At 42.3% G+C, this 19020-nt stretch overlaps 1 protein-coding gene across 2 annotated transcripts in view; it reads right to left on the bottom strand.

Moving 5' to 3' along the window:
* Positions 1-18239, bottom strand: part of eif4e1c (eukaryotic translation initiation factor 4E family member 1c) — a 30059-nt gene extending 11820 nt beyond the window's left edge. The window contains exons 1-4 of one of the 2 annotated variants that reach the window (XM_060842301.1): positions 18185-18224; positions 16944-17004; positions 8413-8516; positions 2947-3042 (exon numbers count right to left, since the gene is read on the bottom strand). In XM_060842301.1, coding sequence (XP_060698284.1) covers positions 2947-3042; positions 8413-8516; positions 16944-16994 — 251 coding nt within the window. In that variant the 5' untranslated portion in view covers positions 16995-17004; positions 18185-18224. Of the gene's footprint in view, positions 1-2946; positions 3043-8412; positions 8517-16943; positions 17005-18184 lie in introns of both variants that reach the window. The other variant, XM_060842302.1, reaches the window with a different exon arrangement.
* Between the last annotated feature and the right edge of the window lie 781 nt (positions 18240-19020).

The raw sequence follows: 19020 nt of genomic DNA, 5'->3' as shown, positions 1-19020 counted from the left end.
TAGAAAGGAAACAGAGGCACATTTAGACATTCAGATATGAATAGCCAAGAACTGTATCCAGTGCCCAGTGTTAGCATGGTTGTCAAAGACACTGAATTAAGGTTCCAGTCCAATGGGAGGTGTGGGCTTGTATCCTACCACAGCCAAATTGTAAAAAATGGGATAGTGTCCATTTTGGTAGCAAAAACGTCAGCTTGCCTTCAAGCATTCAGTAAGTGAATGCCTGCTGAATGCCAGGCAGCAGGGAAGTCCATACGCATCGTCATTGCCTAAATTCAGCCCAGATTCACCATCTCTCTCTTCCATTGGGAGGAACTTCAGAGTTCCTTAATGACATTTGTTCTGCTTTTGGCACATTGGTCTCCCTCTCTCGAGCCATCTACACATATGCAGCCAACATATTATTATGTATGTAACGTAGTGACACCAGCCACATGCAAATTCATGTTGGCTCAGGGATGTCATTTGCTAGCAACTGTGCCCATTTGCACACAAAGATACCATTTTGACAGCCATCTTTGTGTTCGTGCTAACTACTCTAAGTGGTGAGCAATTGTAGACATCTGAGATGCAGAGGGACCTGGATGTCCTATTGCACGAATCTCAGAAGGTCAATACGCAGGTGCAACAAATAATTATGATGGCTAATAAGATCGCACAGGAAATTGAATACACAAATTGAGACATGATACTTTAGATAAAAACATTGGTGAGACCACATTTGGAGTACTGTGTAGAATATTGATCTCCTTATTTAAGGAAAGGTGTAATGCTTTGAAAGCAGTTCAAAATACAAGACTAATACATGACTTTCTGGGTTGGCCTATGAGGAAAGATTGAACGGCCGAGGCTTGTGCCTCTGGAACTTAAAAGGTTAAGAGATGACTTGATTGAAACATCCAAGAACCGGAGGGGTTTTGGCAATGTGTCCAGGATGCTTCCTCTTACAGGAGCACATAGAATTACGGGTCACTGTTTAAAAGTTGGAGGGGGGGGCGGTGGTCATCTATTTAAAACAGATAAGGGTTTTTTTCTCTCAAAGTGGCTCATTAGTCTTTGGAGCTGTCTCCCTTAAAAGATGGTGGAATAGGTCAAATATTTTTAAGTAAAAAGTGAGGTCTGCAGATGCTGGAGGTCACAGCTGAAAATGTGTTGCTGGTTAAAGCACAGCAGGTTAGGCAGCATCCAAGGAACAGGACATTCGACGTTTCAGACATAAGCCCTTCATCAGGAATGATGAAGGGCTTATGCCCGAAACGTCGAATTTCCTATTCCTTGGATGCTGCCTAACCTGCTGTGCTTTAACCAGCAACACATTTTCAGCTTTCGAATATTTTTAAGGCAGAGTTAGGTAGATTTTTGCTCAGCAGGTGTTTGGGGTAGGGGTAAGGTGGGTTGAATAAGGGGTAGGTAGGAATGTGGATTTGAGATCACAATCAGATCAACCACCTGATTGCCAGAGCAGGGTCAAAGGGCTGAAATAGCCTAATCCTACTCACTGTTCATAGAACTGTATGCAGTGGGCATGGTGGAGAAGCAATACCAATACCCATAGCTGTATCCAATGCTTTGCACAAATGTGTCACCTTCTGCTCTGGCCGTCTTACCTCATAGCACAGCATCCAATGTTAGCTTCCTTCTCCTGCACTAGTAGTTTTCACAAGTCAAACATTATCCTCATCCATGCACTGTCCTTTCAGTTATCATTTACTTAAAATCCTTGACTTTTACCTCTCACATCTCATCACCATTCTAAACACAATTTGTAACTCATCACTCCAAAGTTCAACCTACCCAATTTCATTATCTCCTTCCATAACCCAATTCCCTTCTCGGGGTTTCAACATCCCAAATACAATGCCCACTTATGCTTTAAGCAGGACATCAGGTTGGAAGATGTTGTAATTCTCTGTTTTGTAGTTTTATCCCTATGATCAAATCCCTTATTTAGAATTAGCACTTATCCAGTTTCCCATAAGGTCTAAATTTTGCTGCTAACTCTACCAGGTGTTCTCATAAGAAATCGATGTGAAGTTTGTTCTTGGACTGCTTTCACCTTCTTCACCCACTAGTATCCAGCAATACAACCACAGGAGGGAGGTCAGTTCAATGGATGGACCACATCCAGTGAGCTGCTTAACCAGAATCTGATAGTTGAGGCTTGGTCTAGGCAGGCCTGAACATACCTAGCCTACAGAAAGGGCTCAGCCAGCTTCTCATTACAGCTCAGTAATCCTCTCCGGAAAAGCACTTAGAGAATGTAGCTTATCTGTATCCTCACGCCATCAACACATCACAGTGCATAACACCTCATACCCATGGCCTATTTTTCATTGGCAATTTGCCCCATATCTTAGCAGCTTTTTGAGGGAGGAAGTTCCAGGTTTGCACTATCCTGTGTGTGAAAAATTTCCTTATAGCACCTCTGAATAGCCTAGCCTCTGATTACAGCTTACAAGTTACAGCTCCTTGTTCTGGAGCTTTCCAAAGCACATACATCTCCTTTATCTATAGCTGAATTGTCTGAAACACCTCAATGAGATCAAATGGTAAGCAGGGGATCATGTGCCACTAAATCACAAACACTTAAAAAAAAATGCAAAAAGGACAACCTATACAATCAAATTGCTAGTTGAAAGCCTGTCGCTATCATCAAATCCAGAACACTCAAGGTGGCAGTTCATGTGAATTACACCCTGGGAAGATTCAAAACCTGTCAGGCAAAAGAATCTCCAATCATTGTGTAAGGATGCGTATGCAAATGAAATACATCAGTGCCAGGGTTTTATCCACAGGATCTGAGCACTGTGGATTGACCTGACTTACTTTCTGAAGAGGTAAAATTGGGTCACCTGCAGCTTTCAGTCAGAATCATTACAGCCCAGAAAGCCATTCAGCTCAAATTCATGCCATCTATTCAATGTACATTATGCAAATCATACTTACGCCCAAAAGTCTTCAACCGTATCAAATTTAGCAATAAGTCTCAAATTCTCTGTCCAACTTTTGGTCTTGTCATTTTTAAAATACCATAAAGCCCATCTGTAACAAAGCAGAAGCATAGAGATTACATAACTGTGGCCCTCCATTTCTGGTAAGATTCCAGTGAATCAATAGCAAACATTTCCACAAATTTTTTATATCATTCTTTTCTGACAGTCAACTTAACAGAGTTCTTCATCTCTAGGACTATTCTCATGGATCATTCCTCCACTTAATCCAAGCCTACAAGTCCTCGCTAAACTTCAGTGGCCAGACCTGGACGTAGTGCTACATTTGAGGCTGAACTCGTGTCTCATACTAGTTCAGCTGTCGCTGCATGCTCTTGCACTCTAAGCCTCTATTACTATATCCTAAGGGAAACCATGCAAAAGGACAACAAATAAAGTGGAAGAACCAGAGTGTCAGTGAGATTGGAGAAAGCAAGGCAGAGTGCAACTGAGTCAGAGCATTAACAGTCAAGAAAGAAATTCAGAAGTGGAGTCATTGTCACAGAGCATTGGTAGATATGTATCAGAGGAACGGCACGGTGGCACAGTGGTTAGCACTGTTGCCTCACAGCGTCAGAGACCTGGGTTCATTTCCCACCTCAGGTGACTGACTGTGTGGAGTTTGCACATTCTCCCCGTATCTGCGTGGGTTTCCTCTGGGGGCACCGGTTTCCTCCCACAGTCCAAAAAATGTGCAGGTTAGGTGAACTGGCCATGCTAAATTGACTGTAGTGTTAGGTGATGGGGTAAATGTAGGGGAATGGATCTGGGTGGGTTGCGCTTAGGCGGGTCGGTGTGGACTTGTTGGGCCGAAGGGCCTGTTTCCACACTGTAAGTAATCTCTTTTTACTTGTACAGCTTATTTTGTTACCATTGTTGTTTACTAACTCGAAGGCAGTATGCATCACATTTCAAACTGATAAGATACCAATTCTTGTGCTTTTTTTTCCTTAAATGCTTTCTTAACTCAGTTTCACAACTCAGTTTCTGAGAGCTCCGTGTCAGTTTCGTGGGTCAGTGTCAACTGTTTTAGTGATCATGAAGTGATCAAGAGGTGACTGGGTCAACATGCTGTGCACATCCTTTTCTCTGTGGGAAGACCTGACACTCCTTAAATTCTAGAAAATCATTCATGCAGAAAGAACTGCCAGTTGTTTCAGGTCATGCCCTAGATTTTCAAGTGGCTTAAATCATGGTAGTGCATCGAGAAATAGCAAACTTGTCCATCACAAACTTTAAAGGAGTGGTTACCAACTTTCAAGATAAGAAACTACATGCCACACTGGCTTTGGGAGAAGCATTCAGGGATACATTAAACTTTCATTTGGAAAGGAAGAGATTAATTGAGCCCGGATTTGTTAAAGACCAGTTATGTTGACGAACGTGACAAAATTATTTCGATCAGGTATCAAAAAAAAAACTGATCGATTGTTGTACATACTGATTTTCTGAAGGCATTGGACAAGAGTGACAGAAAATAGACTTAAGAAAGTGAAATCTCATGGAATTAAGGAGATATGCAATATGGGTGTGGAATCGACAGTGACAAAGCAAAGGAAGCTTTGCAGTCCTGTTCCAACGATCAATTTTCAGGTCCAGGTCAATATAGAACAAAGTCATTTATAGTGAGGAGCATTATATAATTTGCAGATGATGTGAAACTTGGCAACGTAGAAGTGAATGAGAATAACTGCAGATTTCAGAATGACAGACAATATACTGAAATGCACAGGAGCATGGAGTAAATAGAGTTAAGAACTATAAATCAAATATAGAATAAATGGGACACTTTAAAAAGGTAAACAGGCAAGGAGACGTTGAGGTCCATATACACAAATCCTTAAAGATGGCAAGCCAAGTTGAAAATGTAAATGAAGATTATGTAGTTTACTTGGGTTATACACAGATTAAAGCAATGAAACTGTACTCAAACTTCATAAATCACTAGCCAGGCCTTAGCTGAAATACTGAGATCAACAGCACACTGCCAGAAAGATGGAAAATCTTAGAAACCAGAGAAGAACTGAGACTTACAAGCAATGACGAATTTATCTCTGAAGAAAGGTAGAAAAAAAAGAAACTTGGGAATGCCAAGAGATAGTCTAACAGAGGTTTCCAAGACAAGCAGACATTTTGAAATGATAGAGAATGGCTGTTCCCCTGGTCAGACAGGCATAGGTATAACATCAACGGCAAAATATCTTGGACACAAATGATCTGACAAGTTGTCTGGATCTGGAGCGCTCTTGTGGAAAGGTCACGAATATCAATTCCATTGGGAATTGCAAAGGAAGTTGGATAGTTACTTGAAGATGGAATAACTTACAGGGCTAGGGACAGAAAGCTGGCTGTATGGGACTAAGACCACTGTTCTTTCAAAGACTCAGACTCATGACAGAATTAATGGCTGCTTTCCATGCTGCAAATTTCTGAAATTCCCATAAAAGGCTTCCAAACTGTACATAAAGCTGTTACTGCACCCCCAACTCAGATCTCGTACATATTTAACATTTCACTTTATATTCGACAATAGGTGCAGGAGTAGGCCATTCAGCCCTTCGAACTTGTACCGCCATTCAATATGATCATGGCTGATCATTCCTAATCAGTATCCTCTTCCTGCCTTATCTCCATAACCCTTGATTCCACTATCTTTGAGAGCTCTATCCAACTCTTTCTTAAATTAATCCAGAGACTGGGCCTCCACTGCCCTCTGGGGCAGAGCATTCCACACAGCCACCACTCTCTGGGTAAAGAAGTTTCTCCTCACCTCTGTCCTAAATGGTTTACCCGGTATTTTTAAGCTGTGTCCTCTGGTTCGGCACTCACCCATCAGCGGAAACATGCTTCCTGTTGCCAGAGTGCCCAATCCTTTCATAATCTTATATGTCTCAATCAGATCCCCTCTCAGTCTTCTAAACTCAAGGGTATACAAGCCCAGTCGCTTCAGTCTTTCAGTGTAAGGTAATCCCGCCATTCCAGGAATTGACCTCGTGAGCCTACGCTGCACTCCCTCAATAGCCAGAATGTCTTTCCTCAAATTTGGAGACCAGAACTGCACAAAGTACTCCAGGTGTGGTCTCACCAGGGCCCTGTACAGCTGCAGAAGCACCTGTTTGCTTCTATACTCAATCTCTGTTGTTATGAAGGCCAGCATGCTATTAGCCTTCTTCACTACCTGCTGTACCTGCATGCTTGCCTTCATTGACTGGTGTAGAAGAACACCCAGATCTCTCTGTACTGCCCCTTTACCTAAATTGATTCCATTGAGGTAGTAATCTGCCTTCCTGTTCTTGCCACCAAAGTGGATATCCACATTAAACTGCATCTGCCATGCACCTGCCCACTCACCTAACTTGTCCAGGTCACCCTGTAATCTCCTAACATCCTCATCACATTTCACCCTGCCATCCAGCTTTGTATCATCAGCAAATTTGCTAATGTTATTGCTGATACCATCTTCTATATCATTAACATATATTGTAAAAAGCTGTGGTCCCAGCACGGATCCCTGCGGTACCCCACTGGTCACTGCCTGCCATTCTGAAATGGAGCCGTTTATCACTACCCTTTGTTTCCTGTCAGCCAATCACTTTTCAATCCAATCTAGTACTTTGCCCCCAATACCATGCGCCCTAATTTTACTCATTAACGTCCTGTGTGGGACTTTATCAAAAGCTTTCTGAAAGTCCAGGTACATCTACATCTACTGGATCTCCCTTGTCCATCTTCAGAGTTACATCCTCAAAAAATTCCAGAAGATTAGTCAAGCATGATTTCCCCTTCATAAATCCATGCTGACTCTGTCCTATCATGTTACTACTATCCAGATGTGCCGTAATTTCATCCTTTACAATAGACTCCAGCATCTTTCCCACCACTGAGGTCAGACTAACTGGTCTATAATTTCCTGCTTTCTCTCTCCCACCTTTCTTAAAAAGTGGTATAACATTAGCCACCCTCCAATCCTCAGGAACCAACCCCGAATCTATTGAACTCTGGAAAATAACCACCAACGCATCCACGATTTCCCGAGCCATCTCCTTCAGTACCCTGGGATGTAGACCATCAGGCCCCGGAGACCTAACAGTCTCTCCAACACCAAATCCTGGGAAATATAGATTCCCTTAAGTTCAGGCCCTTCAGCCACTGTTACCTCAAGGAGATTGCTTGTGTCTTCCCCAGTGAACACAGATCTGAAGTACCCATTTAATTCTTTTGCCATTTCTTTGTTCCCCGTAATATATTCCCCTGTTTCTGTCTTCAAGGGTCCAATTTTAGTCCCAACCATTTTTTTGCCTTGCACATACTTAAAAAAGCTTTTACTCTCCTCCTTTATATTATTGGCTAGTTTACCTTCGTACCTCATTTTCCCTCTGCATATTTCCTTCTTAGTAATCCTCTGTTGTTCTTTAAAAGCTTCCCAGTCCTCTGTTTTCCCACTTATCTTTGCCATGTTATACTTTTTCTCTTTTAACTTTATATGTTTCTTAACTTCCCTCGTCAGCCATGGCCGCCCATGCCTCCTCCTGGGATCTTTTTCCTTTTAGGAATGAACTGATCCTGCAACTTCTGCATTATACACAGAAATATCCACCATTGTTCCTCCACGGTCATCCCTGCTAAGGTATTGCACCATTGAACTTTGGCCAGCTCCTCCCTCATAGCTCCATAGTTCCCTTTATTCAACAGAAGTACTGTCACTTCCGACTGTCCCCTCTCCCTCTCAAATTGCAGATTGAAGCTTAATGTATTATGGTCACTACTTCCCAATGGCTCCTTCACTTCGAGGTCTCTGACCAATTCTGGTTCGTTACACAATACCAGATCCAGAATTGCCTTTCCCTGGTCGGCTCCAGCACCAGCTGCTCTAAGAATCCATCTCTGAGGCACTCCACAAAGTCTCTTGAGGTCCAATACCATCCTGATTCTCCTTGTCTACCTGCATGTTAAAATCCCCCATAACAACTGTAGTAACATATTTGCGACAGGCCAATTTCAGCTCCTGATTCATCTTACATCCGATATCCAGACTACTGTTTGGTGGCCTGTAGATGACTCCCAAGAGGGTCTTTTTACCTTAGTATTTCGCAGCTCTATCCACACTGACTCTACATCCCCCTGAGTCAAGGGACTGAATATTCTCCCTTACCAACAAGGCCACCCCACCCCCTCTGCCTGTCAGTCTGTCCTTACGATAGCACGTGTAGCCTTGAATATTCATTTCCCAGGCCCTGTCCACTTGAAGCCACGTCTCAGTTATCCCCACAATATCGTATCCGCCAATTTCCAAAAGAGCCTCAAGCTCATCTAACACTAGATACAAAACACTAAGTTAGGTGCAGCCCTTGAACCCATTTATCACATCCCCAAATTGCTGCAAAAGCACTTGCCCATCCCTAGTGCACAGATTCAAACTGACCTGTTTTGGAGAGGATGTTTTAGGTATTGATCCTGGCTTACAGTTTCAGGACACACTTCTGGTGCTGCTGCTGAATCAGCTTCCAGGACCTCAGGTACTTCTTGCTGGAAAATAAATTGTGATAGTTAGAGCATACTGAGAGAAGTACAAACATCACCTTTACAAAGTTTGTAAGGTAACCATGTTGGTATAAAGACAAAAATGTGAGAGTTTCATAAAGTCATGCATTAAGATATTGCAGCCTCCAGTGCCCTTTTACTTGATCACCACAACATATTGATAAGCCAATCCACAAAGCATCATTACAGCTGACCAATTGGCCACTTCATAATTTGACAAAAACAACAGTATGTTATGAATCTTTACAATACTTGTTATTTGAGAACATGGCTTGCAAAGTGGAGGAAATACCATCATTAGAGAAGTGGCACTGCACAAACCAATAGAACTGCAGGTTGATGAGTCCTCAGAAATTGAATTAGAATTAAGTTTTATGGCCACCTGTACTCAAGTACAGGGATACAGGAGTACAACGAAAAGTGTACAAAGTCACCATCCCTGACGCAATCTTCGGTACAAAATCTTACGGATATAAAGTAGAAAGATAAAGAAATAAGTTAGAAGTTCAGCATTAGTCTTTTAGCTTTGGATCTGCAGATGCTCTGTGCTGGGCTTTTCCCACAAGGTTCAATCTTTCCTCCATGCTACGGTTTCGCCACTGACCAGAGTGTCATCCAGCCTCACCAGCAACCTTGCCACCAACTGTTCTGGTTCTGCCCAGTTATAGAGTCATAACGATGTAGAGCACGGAAACAGACCCTTCAGTCCAACTCGTCCATGCCGAACAGATATTCCAACCTAATCTAGTTTAATTTGCCAGCACCTGGCCCATATCTGTCTAAGCCCTTCCTATTTATATACTTATCCATGTGCCTTTTAAATGTTGCAATTGTACTAACCGCCACCACTTCCTCTGGCAGCTCATTCCACACATGCACCACCCTGTGTGAAAAGGTTGCTCCTTAGGTCTCTTTACCCTCTCACCCTAGAACTATGCCCTCTCGTTCTGGACTCCTCGACCCCAGGGAAAAGACCTTGGTTATTTATCCTATCCATGCCCCTCATGATTTATAAATCTCTATAAGGTCACCCCTCAGCGTCCGATGCTCCAGAGAAAAAAAACCCAACCTGTTCAGCCTCTCCTTATATAGTTCCTCCATGTCTGGCAACATCCTTGTAAATCTTTTCTGAACCCTTTTAAGTTTCACAACATTCTTCTGGGAGGACACCAGGATTGCACACAATATTCCAAAGCGGCCTAACCAATGTCCTATACAGCAGCAACATGACCTCCCAATTCCTATACCCAATGCTCTAACCAATAAAGGAAAGCATACCAAATGCCTTCTTCACTATCTTGTCTACCTGCGATTCTACTTTCAAGGAACTATGAACCTGCAATCCAAGGTCTCTTTGTTCAGTAATATTCCCCAGGACCTTACCATTAAGTGTCTAGGTCCTGCTCTGATTCGCTTTTCTAAATGCAGCACCTCACATTTATCTAAAAAAAACTCCCATCTGCCACTCCTCAACCGTTTGGCCCATCTGATCAAGATCCTGTTGTACTCCGAGGTAACCTTCTTTGCTGTCCTCTACACCTCCAATTTTGGTGTCATCTGCAAACTTACTAAATATACCTCCTATGTTCACATCAAAATTATTTACAGAAATGACAAGAAGTAGTGGACCCAGCACCGATCCTTGTGGCACATCATTGCTCACAGGCCTGCAGTCTGAAAAACAACCCTCCACCACCACTGTCTGTCTTCTACCCTTGAGCCAGTTCTGTATCAAAATGGCTAGTTCACCCTATATTCCATGTGACCTAACCTTGCTAACCAGTCTCCCATGAGTTCACCAGAACCAAAGTCTTGCTTTGGGCCTCAGCCACTGGCAGGCTCCAGACCCTGATGCTGTCACCTCCATGAACAAGCTCTCTTCAGAATATAAATGACTTTCATCTCTGGATTTTAAGAGAGGATGCTAACATTGGAAATAGTTTTCCAAAGTTCACTAGGTTCTGGGAAGGTTCCATCAAACTGCAATATAGCGAAAATAACCTCTCTATTCATGAAGGGTGAGGGTGCTGAAAACAGGAAGCTCCAGGCTGGTTAGTTTGATTTTTGCCATGGAGAAAATGTACAATCATTAAGGAAGTTAGAACTGGGCAATTTGAAAAACCTTCAATGTAATTTTGAAGAGTCGCCATGGGGTTTACTGAAAGGGAAATGATATTTAACCAATTTATTAGAGGTCATCAAGGAAGTAACTTGCACTGTGGATAAAAGGAAGCCTGCAGACTTGGATTTCCAGATGGAAATTTGACATGATGCCATGTGAAAAGTTATGGCGTAATAGAAGAGCTCATGCTTTTTAAATTCATTCACAGGATGCAGGCACCACTGGCCAGGACAACATATTGTTAAGAGTCAACTACATTGCAAGATTTCAGAGCCATAGCAAGGGTCTGTGAAGGGGCCTCAGCTTTACACAAGTTACATCAATGACTTAAATGAGGGGAGCAGGAGGGGCTATCATGTTCCTGCCCTAGATCGGAATATCCAGGTTCAAGTCCCACCTGCTCCAGAAGTGTGTAATTATACCTCTGAACAGTGATGAGAAAAATAGATTTAATTAAAAAAAAAATGAGGGAAGCAAAGGCAAAGCAGTTGAACTTACAAATCACACAAAGGTAGGCTAGGAAGTATGTTGTGCAGATGACAGCAGGAAGATGCAGATAGATGTAGAAAGGTTGAGCTAGTGGGACTAAGTACAGTAAATTGAGTATAATGTGGAAAAATCTGAACTTTGGCAGAAAGAGTAATGCCTTGAACACAGCCAACCTGCTTCGTTTACCTTTAAACTGAAGTTAACTGCCAATCAAAAAGCACGCATTCTCCAAGTCTCCGGAGACAACTTGTCAAGCAATCTGTACTCTGTTCATATCGATCAAAATGTAATTCCCTTTACATGGTATTCTTATGAATTGCCATGACGAGTACAAGATGAAAAACCAATGAAATGTTATTTTTAAGCAATACTCAAGGCTACGTGTACAAGACTGTACCTTTTACTGTCACAAACAAAATATTGAGGACGAATGAAAGTAAGCTTTAGTCTCAAATAAATTTCAGATGACCATTAAACTGAAAGTTTACCTGCCTGTTTAAGTCAATGCAAAGAAAAACCTATGACACTATTCAAAGGTGGTTCAGCCAATTGTTATGACACAGATGAACCTAAATAAAATTAACACCCCAGAAAAACTCACCTCAAATCTGTTAAAAGTGAGAGAGAGTGAAAGAAAACTCCTGATGATTTCCACTATTTAAAGAAAAGATTTCCTAACTCGAACATTGAACACTAAACAAAAACTATTAACAAATCCAAACCCCCTTTCCTTAACTAATCACTATCTGACCTAACTCTATAAAAATGATGTTCCTATAACAATTATTAAACATTAAATGTAATCTCAAATCCCATACAGTTTTTTGACTGCTGCCTTCCTTCCGAATCTGCTGTTTCCTTCTGTCCTTTAAATCTGTTGTCTTCTCCCTCGGCCAAACTCTATGCTTTTTTAAAACTGAGAGTGTCTTTACATAAAATTCCTTGGTACCTTTAATAGATGGAGACTTCTGAGATTTCTTTGACAGCATTGAGACCCCTTTCAGATGACATGTGCTCTCATGTTCAATTGGCAGTTAGCTCTGAATACCTTTTTTTAATCTCCCCAAGACTCGGACTCATCATATTGACAATACTGTGCCAATCAAATTCAATGTGTGTTTTGGTATCCTGAGCATAATTTAAATTAATTAGTTTAATTTGAGTCCAATTGCCTTAACATCAAAACACAACCAAGCCAATGGTTACATATTATCAATCCTCAGCTAGTCACAGGCATGGACTGTCACAATCTCTCAGCCCAGAAAAGCACTCTGTCTTTAAGTGACCTTATACTCTTCTGATTTCAAATGTCTAAACCAATAACATGTTCACTTTGTAGGAAGTTACGGAACTGATTGCTGTGTCCCTTGCTCAGATGTTTATATCAATAGCAACAAGTGAGATGCTGGAAGACTGGAAAGCAGAAATGTAGTGCCACTATTTAAGGTGGTAAGGAAAAGTCAGGGAACTACAGACTGGTGAGCCTGACATCACTGGTGGGTAAACTGTTAGAGGGAATTCTGAGGGGCACGATTTACATGTATTTGAAAAGGCAAGGACTGATTAAGAATAGTCAACATGACCGCGTGTGAGAAATCATGCCTCACTAACTTGATCGGGTTTTTTGAAGAAGTGACAAAGAAGATTGACAAAGCAGAGCAACGGACATTGAATATCTTGCTGAAGTCCATAGACAACAAGGTTCCTCATAGTAGACTGGGTAGCAAGGTTAGATCACATGGAATACAGGGAGTGCTAGCAATTTGAATACAAAACTGGTTTGAAGGCAGGAGACCGAAGGTGGTGGAGGAGGGTTGTTATACAGACTGGAGCCTGTGACCAGCGGTGTGCCACAAGGATCAGTGCTGGGTCCACTGCTTGTCACTTACATAAATGATTTGGACGTGAATATAGGAGATATTGTTAGTAATTTTGCAGATGACACCAAAATTGATGCTATAGTGGATAGTGAAGGTTATCAACACAACCTTGATCTCATGGGCCAAGGAATGGTAGATGAACTTTAATTTCGATAAATGTGTGCTGTTGCATTTTGATAAGGCAGATCAGGGCAGGACTTAGACACTTAATAGTACAGTCCTGAGCTGTGTTGTTGAAAAGAGAGACCTTGGAGTGGAGACTCATAGTTCCCTGAGGATGGAGTCACAGGTAGGCAGGGTAGTGAAGGTGTTTGATACTCTTGCATTTATCGGTCAGTACATTGAGTATAGGAGTTGGGATGACATGTTGTGGCTGTACCTGACATCGGCTAGGCCACTATTGAAATATTGCATTCAGTTCTGGTCTCCCTGCTGTAGGAAAGATGTTGTGAAATTTGAAAGGTTTCAGAAAAGATTTTACAAGGATGTTGCCAGGATTGGAGGGTTTGAGCTATATGGAGAGGCTGAATAGACTGGGGCTATTTTCCCTGGAACATTACAGACTGATGGGTGATCTTATAGAGGTTTATAAAATCATGAGGGGCAAGCATAGGATGATTGGCAAAGGTCTTTTTGTCAGGGTTGGCGAGTTCAAAACTAGATGCATAGGTTTAAGCTAGAGGGGAAAGATTTAAAAGAGACTTAAGATGCATTTTTTTTTAAAAAACAGAGGTGGTGTACGTAAAGAATGGGCTGCCAGTGGCAGAGACTAGTACAATTACAATATTTAGATTAGATTAGATTCCCTACAGCGTGGAAACAGGTCCTTCGGCCCAACGTCCACACCGACCCTCCAAAGATTAACCCAGCCAGTCCCATTTCCCTCTGGCTAATGCACCGAACACTATGGGCAATTTAGCATGGCCAATTCACCTGACCTGCACATCTTTGGACCTGTGGGAGGAAACCCACGCAGACACGGGGATCTGGATGGATAGGTGAATAGGAAGGGTTTAGAGGAATGTGAACCAAATACTGGCAAAGGGCATCAGATTAATTTTCAATACCTGTTAAAAAGTGCAGCAGGTCAGGCAGCATCCCAGGAGCAGGAGAGTCAACGTTGAGCGTAAACCAATGAACAGCTTATGCTTGAAATGTCAACTCTCCTGCTCCTCGGATTCTGCCTGACTAGCTGTGCTTTTCCAGCACCACACTTTTTGACTCTGATCTCCAGCATCTGCAGTCACTTTCTCCTAGCATTATGTTAAGTAGATAGATTAGACTTAGTGTGGAAACAGGCCCTTCGGCCCAACAAGTCCACACCGACCCGCCGAAGCGCAACCCACCCATACCCCTACATTTACCCCTTACCTAACACTACGGGCAATTTAGCTTGGCCAATTCACCTGACCCGCACATCTTTGGACTGTGGGAGGAAACCGGAGCACCCGGAGGAAACCCAGGTTAAACTGCAAAGAGACATTGATAGATTAACTAGTGTGTGGAGTTCATTAAGTTGTGAAAATACAAAGTCTTCAACCTTGGTTGAAGAAAGCTTTGAGAAGCTGGGAACTGGAGGAGCGACAAGTAAGGGCCACTATAGAAGTATTTTTAGTTGATGCAGGCTTAAAGAGCCAAAAGCCTCTGAACAAGTACAAAAGAAAGTGAGAGAGGCAAATGGCATGTTGGCCTTTGTCCTGAGGGAGCTGAAATATAAACGTCTGGAAATTTGGCTATTAAAACAAAGTGCTGGAGAAACTCAACAAGTCTGGTAGCATCCATGGAGAGCAAAACAGAACATTTTGATTTTATTTGGAAGTATTGCTATAGTTAAGTTACACCCCATCTACATCATAATGCAGCTTCAGACACTGCATTTTAAAGAGAAGACATTTTGAAGGAGTAAACATTTATCAAGATGATAGCAGGATTAAAATAAGCTAATTTCATGAGAATAAGTACTGTGGCGCTGGAAAAGCATAGCTGATCAGGCAGCATCCAAGGAGCTGGAGAGTCGACGTTTCAAGCATAAGCTTTCATCAGGGATAAGGGCCCCCCCCAGGGGATTGTGACAAATGGGAGATGGGTGGAGCTAAGGGTAGGCAGAGGAGACAACCTCGGGGGGTGGGGGATAATGGCATGCAGTGAGAGAGAGGCTCTCCTCCTTGTGGAGGGAGGAGGAAAACTTCAAGATGGGCATTGGAAGAGGTTTCGCAGTAACATCATAATCGTCTAGGAGAAGGTGAGGATTGCAGATGCTGGAGATTAGAGTCAAAAAGTGGCTGTGCTTTTCTAGCACTCCAGTCAGGCGCATCCAAGGAGCAGGAGATTACACATTTCAAACATAAGCTCATCACCAGGAATGACTAGACTTGTCTCAATATTTTTGGATTGCATGATTGATTTGCTTAAACACACTGCTCTTTAAATTTTGTACTATCAGCACTGTGTGCTGAGTATTGGAACAGTGCCTGATTGAGCACAGGAACTTTCAGGTTACTATGCAATTGCACAGCACAGGGAATATCTTTGCCCCATTTAGTGTTACTATTAAGGGGTGACCTAATTAAGGTGTCTAAAGGCTCTGATGGGCTCAGCAGAGGGGATAAAGAAAGAATGAAAATTTCAAAGCCGAGATTAACATTTCCTTTAAAGGGAAAGAGAAGATTGTTAGAGTAGAGTTAAGATGCCGATCAGCCACGATTACACTGAATGATAGAACAGCCTCAAGAAATTAAACGTTCTACTTCTGTATGTATGTTGTACAAAGTGTCACTCCTTGTGACAGCAGCTTACAATAGAATCACAGGGTGTTCCTGTCCAAGACTATTCCTTCAATTTAGAATTTCACAATTGCAGCAGTGTGGACTGTAAGGATTTAAAAGCACCCAAGATAAAAATATTGGGTGTTGTCTGCTGTGACTGCTCAGACAACCTGAACTTCAATTTATTAGTGTTTATTCCTTTGACAAGTGACAAATTGGTGCGAATAGGCAAATAGCCTAATCCTTGCCAATCCATAATTTTTTCACTCTAGTCAGGTGATCAAAATGTAAACTCTGGCCCACAGACATTCTATATCTGATAACTGTCACTTTTTGCAACAAATTATTTCACATGCTACCTAACTCATAACAAGATCCCTGTCCTCAACTCAGCCCTCAACAGAATCATTTCAATCAAGAGGAAAGGCACCAGCTGCTGAAACATGCAAGATGCATTTTTCATTCTGAAATATTTGATCCAAGAACTCTCGTGCAATGCACCCGAACCCAGGAGAGTCAACATCCTTCAATCGGAACTCATTAAATAACTGTTGCCCAGATTATGTAGCATTGGTTGTTGAATTTATAATTACCTTCAGACAACTGTAAATTCTTGCTACAGAATTTTCACTCACGGTTATCAGCTCTACTCTATTTCTTCCTTACAACAGAAGACTCCCCCAACAAATCATTCTCCTGGGCACGAAGGCTCACATTTGGTTATGCAAGTTCATAAAACCCAAAAAATTTTTGTCATGCACTATGAAGAAACACATTAGAGTCATCCTATAAACTGATGGACAAGCTTTATTCTCTCTGGGTCAGCTTTGATATATCATGAGTATTTCCTCATCCTTGTTGGCATTAACTTTTTCTTTAGTTGGCCTAGCAACAATTGGATATACAAATCCATGCACCTACTCGGAGTGAACTTGCCCAACAGCCTTTAGCCTGTTACATTCCAGATGCAGACCAATTACCTAGCAATGCTCATATAGCGTACATTTAAAATCCATAAACTCAGCCAACCTGCCTGACTCAGTTCAATCTACCCCAATACCAGCCCCTGAATTCCTAAGTTCCAAAAATTTTAAATGATAAATAGTTTCAGCACGAGTTCTGGTAAAAAAAATACTCCCCAGTCTGCATAACTCACCTTAAACATACATTGATTTCTGTTTCTCTGTACTTGGCTCTGACTCCACATGCTTCGTGACCTAAATAGAGTTAGCTCTGCAATTACTTATCACTGGTCTTTTGATACACTTACTACATTACACAGTACATCAGTGCAACTCAATAGGTAGCACTCTTGCCTCAAAGTAAAATACTGCTCAAATCTCACAAAAATCTAGGTAAACACTCTAGCGCATTACTGAAGGATACTGTAACTTCATGGAAGAGATGTTAAAACAACACATCAGTATTGAGGCAAATACAAAAGACTCCATGATGACTTTGAGGCCATTACAACATTTTTGATTAACTGACTTGATTGTTTATGCAAATTAGCTGCCACATTTCCTATGCTTCCAAGTAGTTAATAAGCAGCCATGCTTTGGGATATTCTGAACTTGAAATAAATATATCTACTTTTTTCTACTGCAACTCCTCTACTCTGATGCACCCAAAGAATTCAATGAGCTTGAGCAATACCTTTCATTTTGATTCTTTTCAATTTTTGCTTAATTACACAAGTGAAGATTCTAGGGAATAGGGAAAGTCTTATTCCTTAGACTTGCTCCATTTCACCCTCATTTCTGATAAATATAATTATTAGGTAAATTGATCTAAAAATCAGTTACCTCTTCCCATCTTAACTTACATGAAGTTAATGTATTTATATGGAATTTATAGTGGCCTCTTTCATAAATGAATTCATATTTTAATTAAATCAATTTCCACTGTTACCTTTAGAGCGACTGAAGTAAAGTTATTAATATTTGCTATATTGCGATAACCACATAAGATCCATTTTCGATTATCGCTGAATTCCTTTGGTATTCCTGCCCATCAGCCCAATCCTTTGCCCAATGACACTGGCACAGTTATCAGAACCATCTCCCTCCAGCTAAAGGCCACGGGCAGTTCCAGAACAGTAGCACCCACCCAGCGATCCTATAACTTAAGATCAGAGTACCCTCCACCCTCCGATTCAACGGTCTTTATCCCTCCCTAGACTGTTCTTACAATACACTGCAGTCGGGGCCCTCTACTCCAGGGCCCGGCTACTCCACACTCCATTCCCGCCTAGCCGCTGCAACCCATTACCAGGGCCAAGTCTCCGCTCTAAACCCCACCTTCCCATCCTAGCCAATCTAACTACTACCGGCCCACCCTAGCTCACGCAAACAGACAACCTAACCCCATTACTCCGCTCTCTCCACCCGATCTCACCGGTTCTACTACTGTCGCCGGCTCCGCAGTCGCCATCTTGCTATGCTCGAAGCCCCTCCCCCAAGTCCGCACACATCCGCCAATCACAGGATCGGCACCAATCAGCCAATGGCAGGCCAAACTATCGTCAACCAATCGCAGTGCCTACCATCCACCAATCAGCAGACACGCATTAATCCGCCAATGAACATACATATTATGGTGTAGTGCCGTGAATGGGTCGGAATTTGATTGGCCGTCTGACCGTCCAATAAGGAATGGGTTGTTGTACCGTTGGCGGTCGATTCATCAGGATTCCGGAGATTGAGAGCAGTTGGTCAACATACTTCTCAGCTCTGGGCGGTTAAGGCCCAGTTTGAAGGTGGGGGTGGTTTGTAGTGCATTCCAGTCTTAGATTGGCTGATTACGCTGAAACAAGTGGCATTTCGACTCTAGGGAGGTGCATGTATTTCGCTGTCATCTGGTCTGAGTGGATTATAGGTCTTGGTCTTTCGTTTGGGCGAGGAATTTAGAATGTTTTCTCATTCTTGTTCAAGTAAGAGATGTGTACCCTTCCACCGACACTCTCATTTGTTTGGCTGAACTGGTCCTCATGCTTAACAATTTCTCCTTTGAATTCTCCCACTTCCTCCAGACCAAAGGGGTAGCCATGGGCACATGTATGGGCCCCAGCTATGTTTGTCTCTTTGTTGGCTATGTAGAACAGTTGATCTTCCGTAATTACACCGGCACACTCCCCACCTCTTCCTCCGCTACATTGATGACTGCATTAGCGCCACCTCGAGCTCCCGCGAGGAGGTTGAGCAATTCATTAACTTCACCAACACATTCCACCC

Source organism: Hemiscyllium ocellatum, chromosome 22, assembly GCF_020745735.1.
Source record: "Hemiscyllium ocellatum isolate sHemOce1 chromosome 22, sHemOce1.pat.X.cur, whole genome shotgun sequence".
Classification (NCBI taxonomy): domain Eukaryota; kingdom Metazoa; phylum Chordata; class Chondrichthyes; order Orectolobiformes; family Hemiscylliidae; genus Hemiscyllium; species Hemiscyllium ocellatum.
This window is presented reverse-complemented; position numbering and strand designations above follow the sequence as displayed.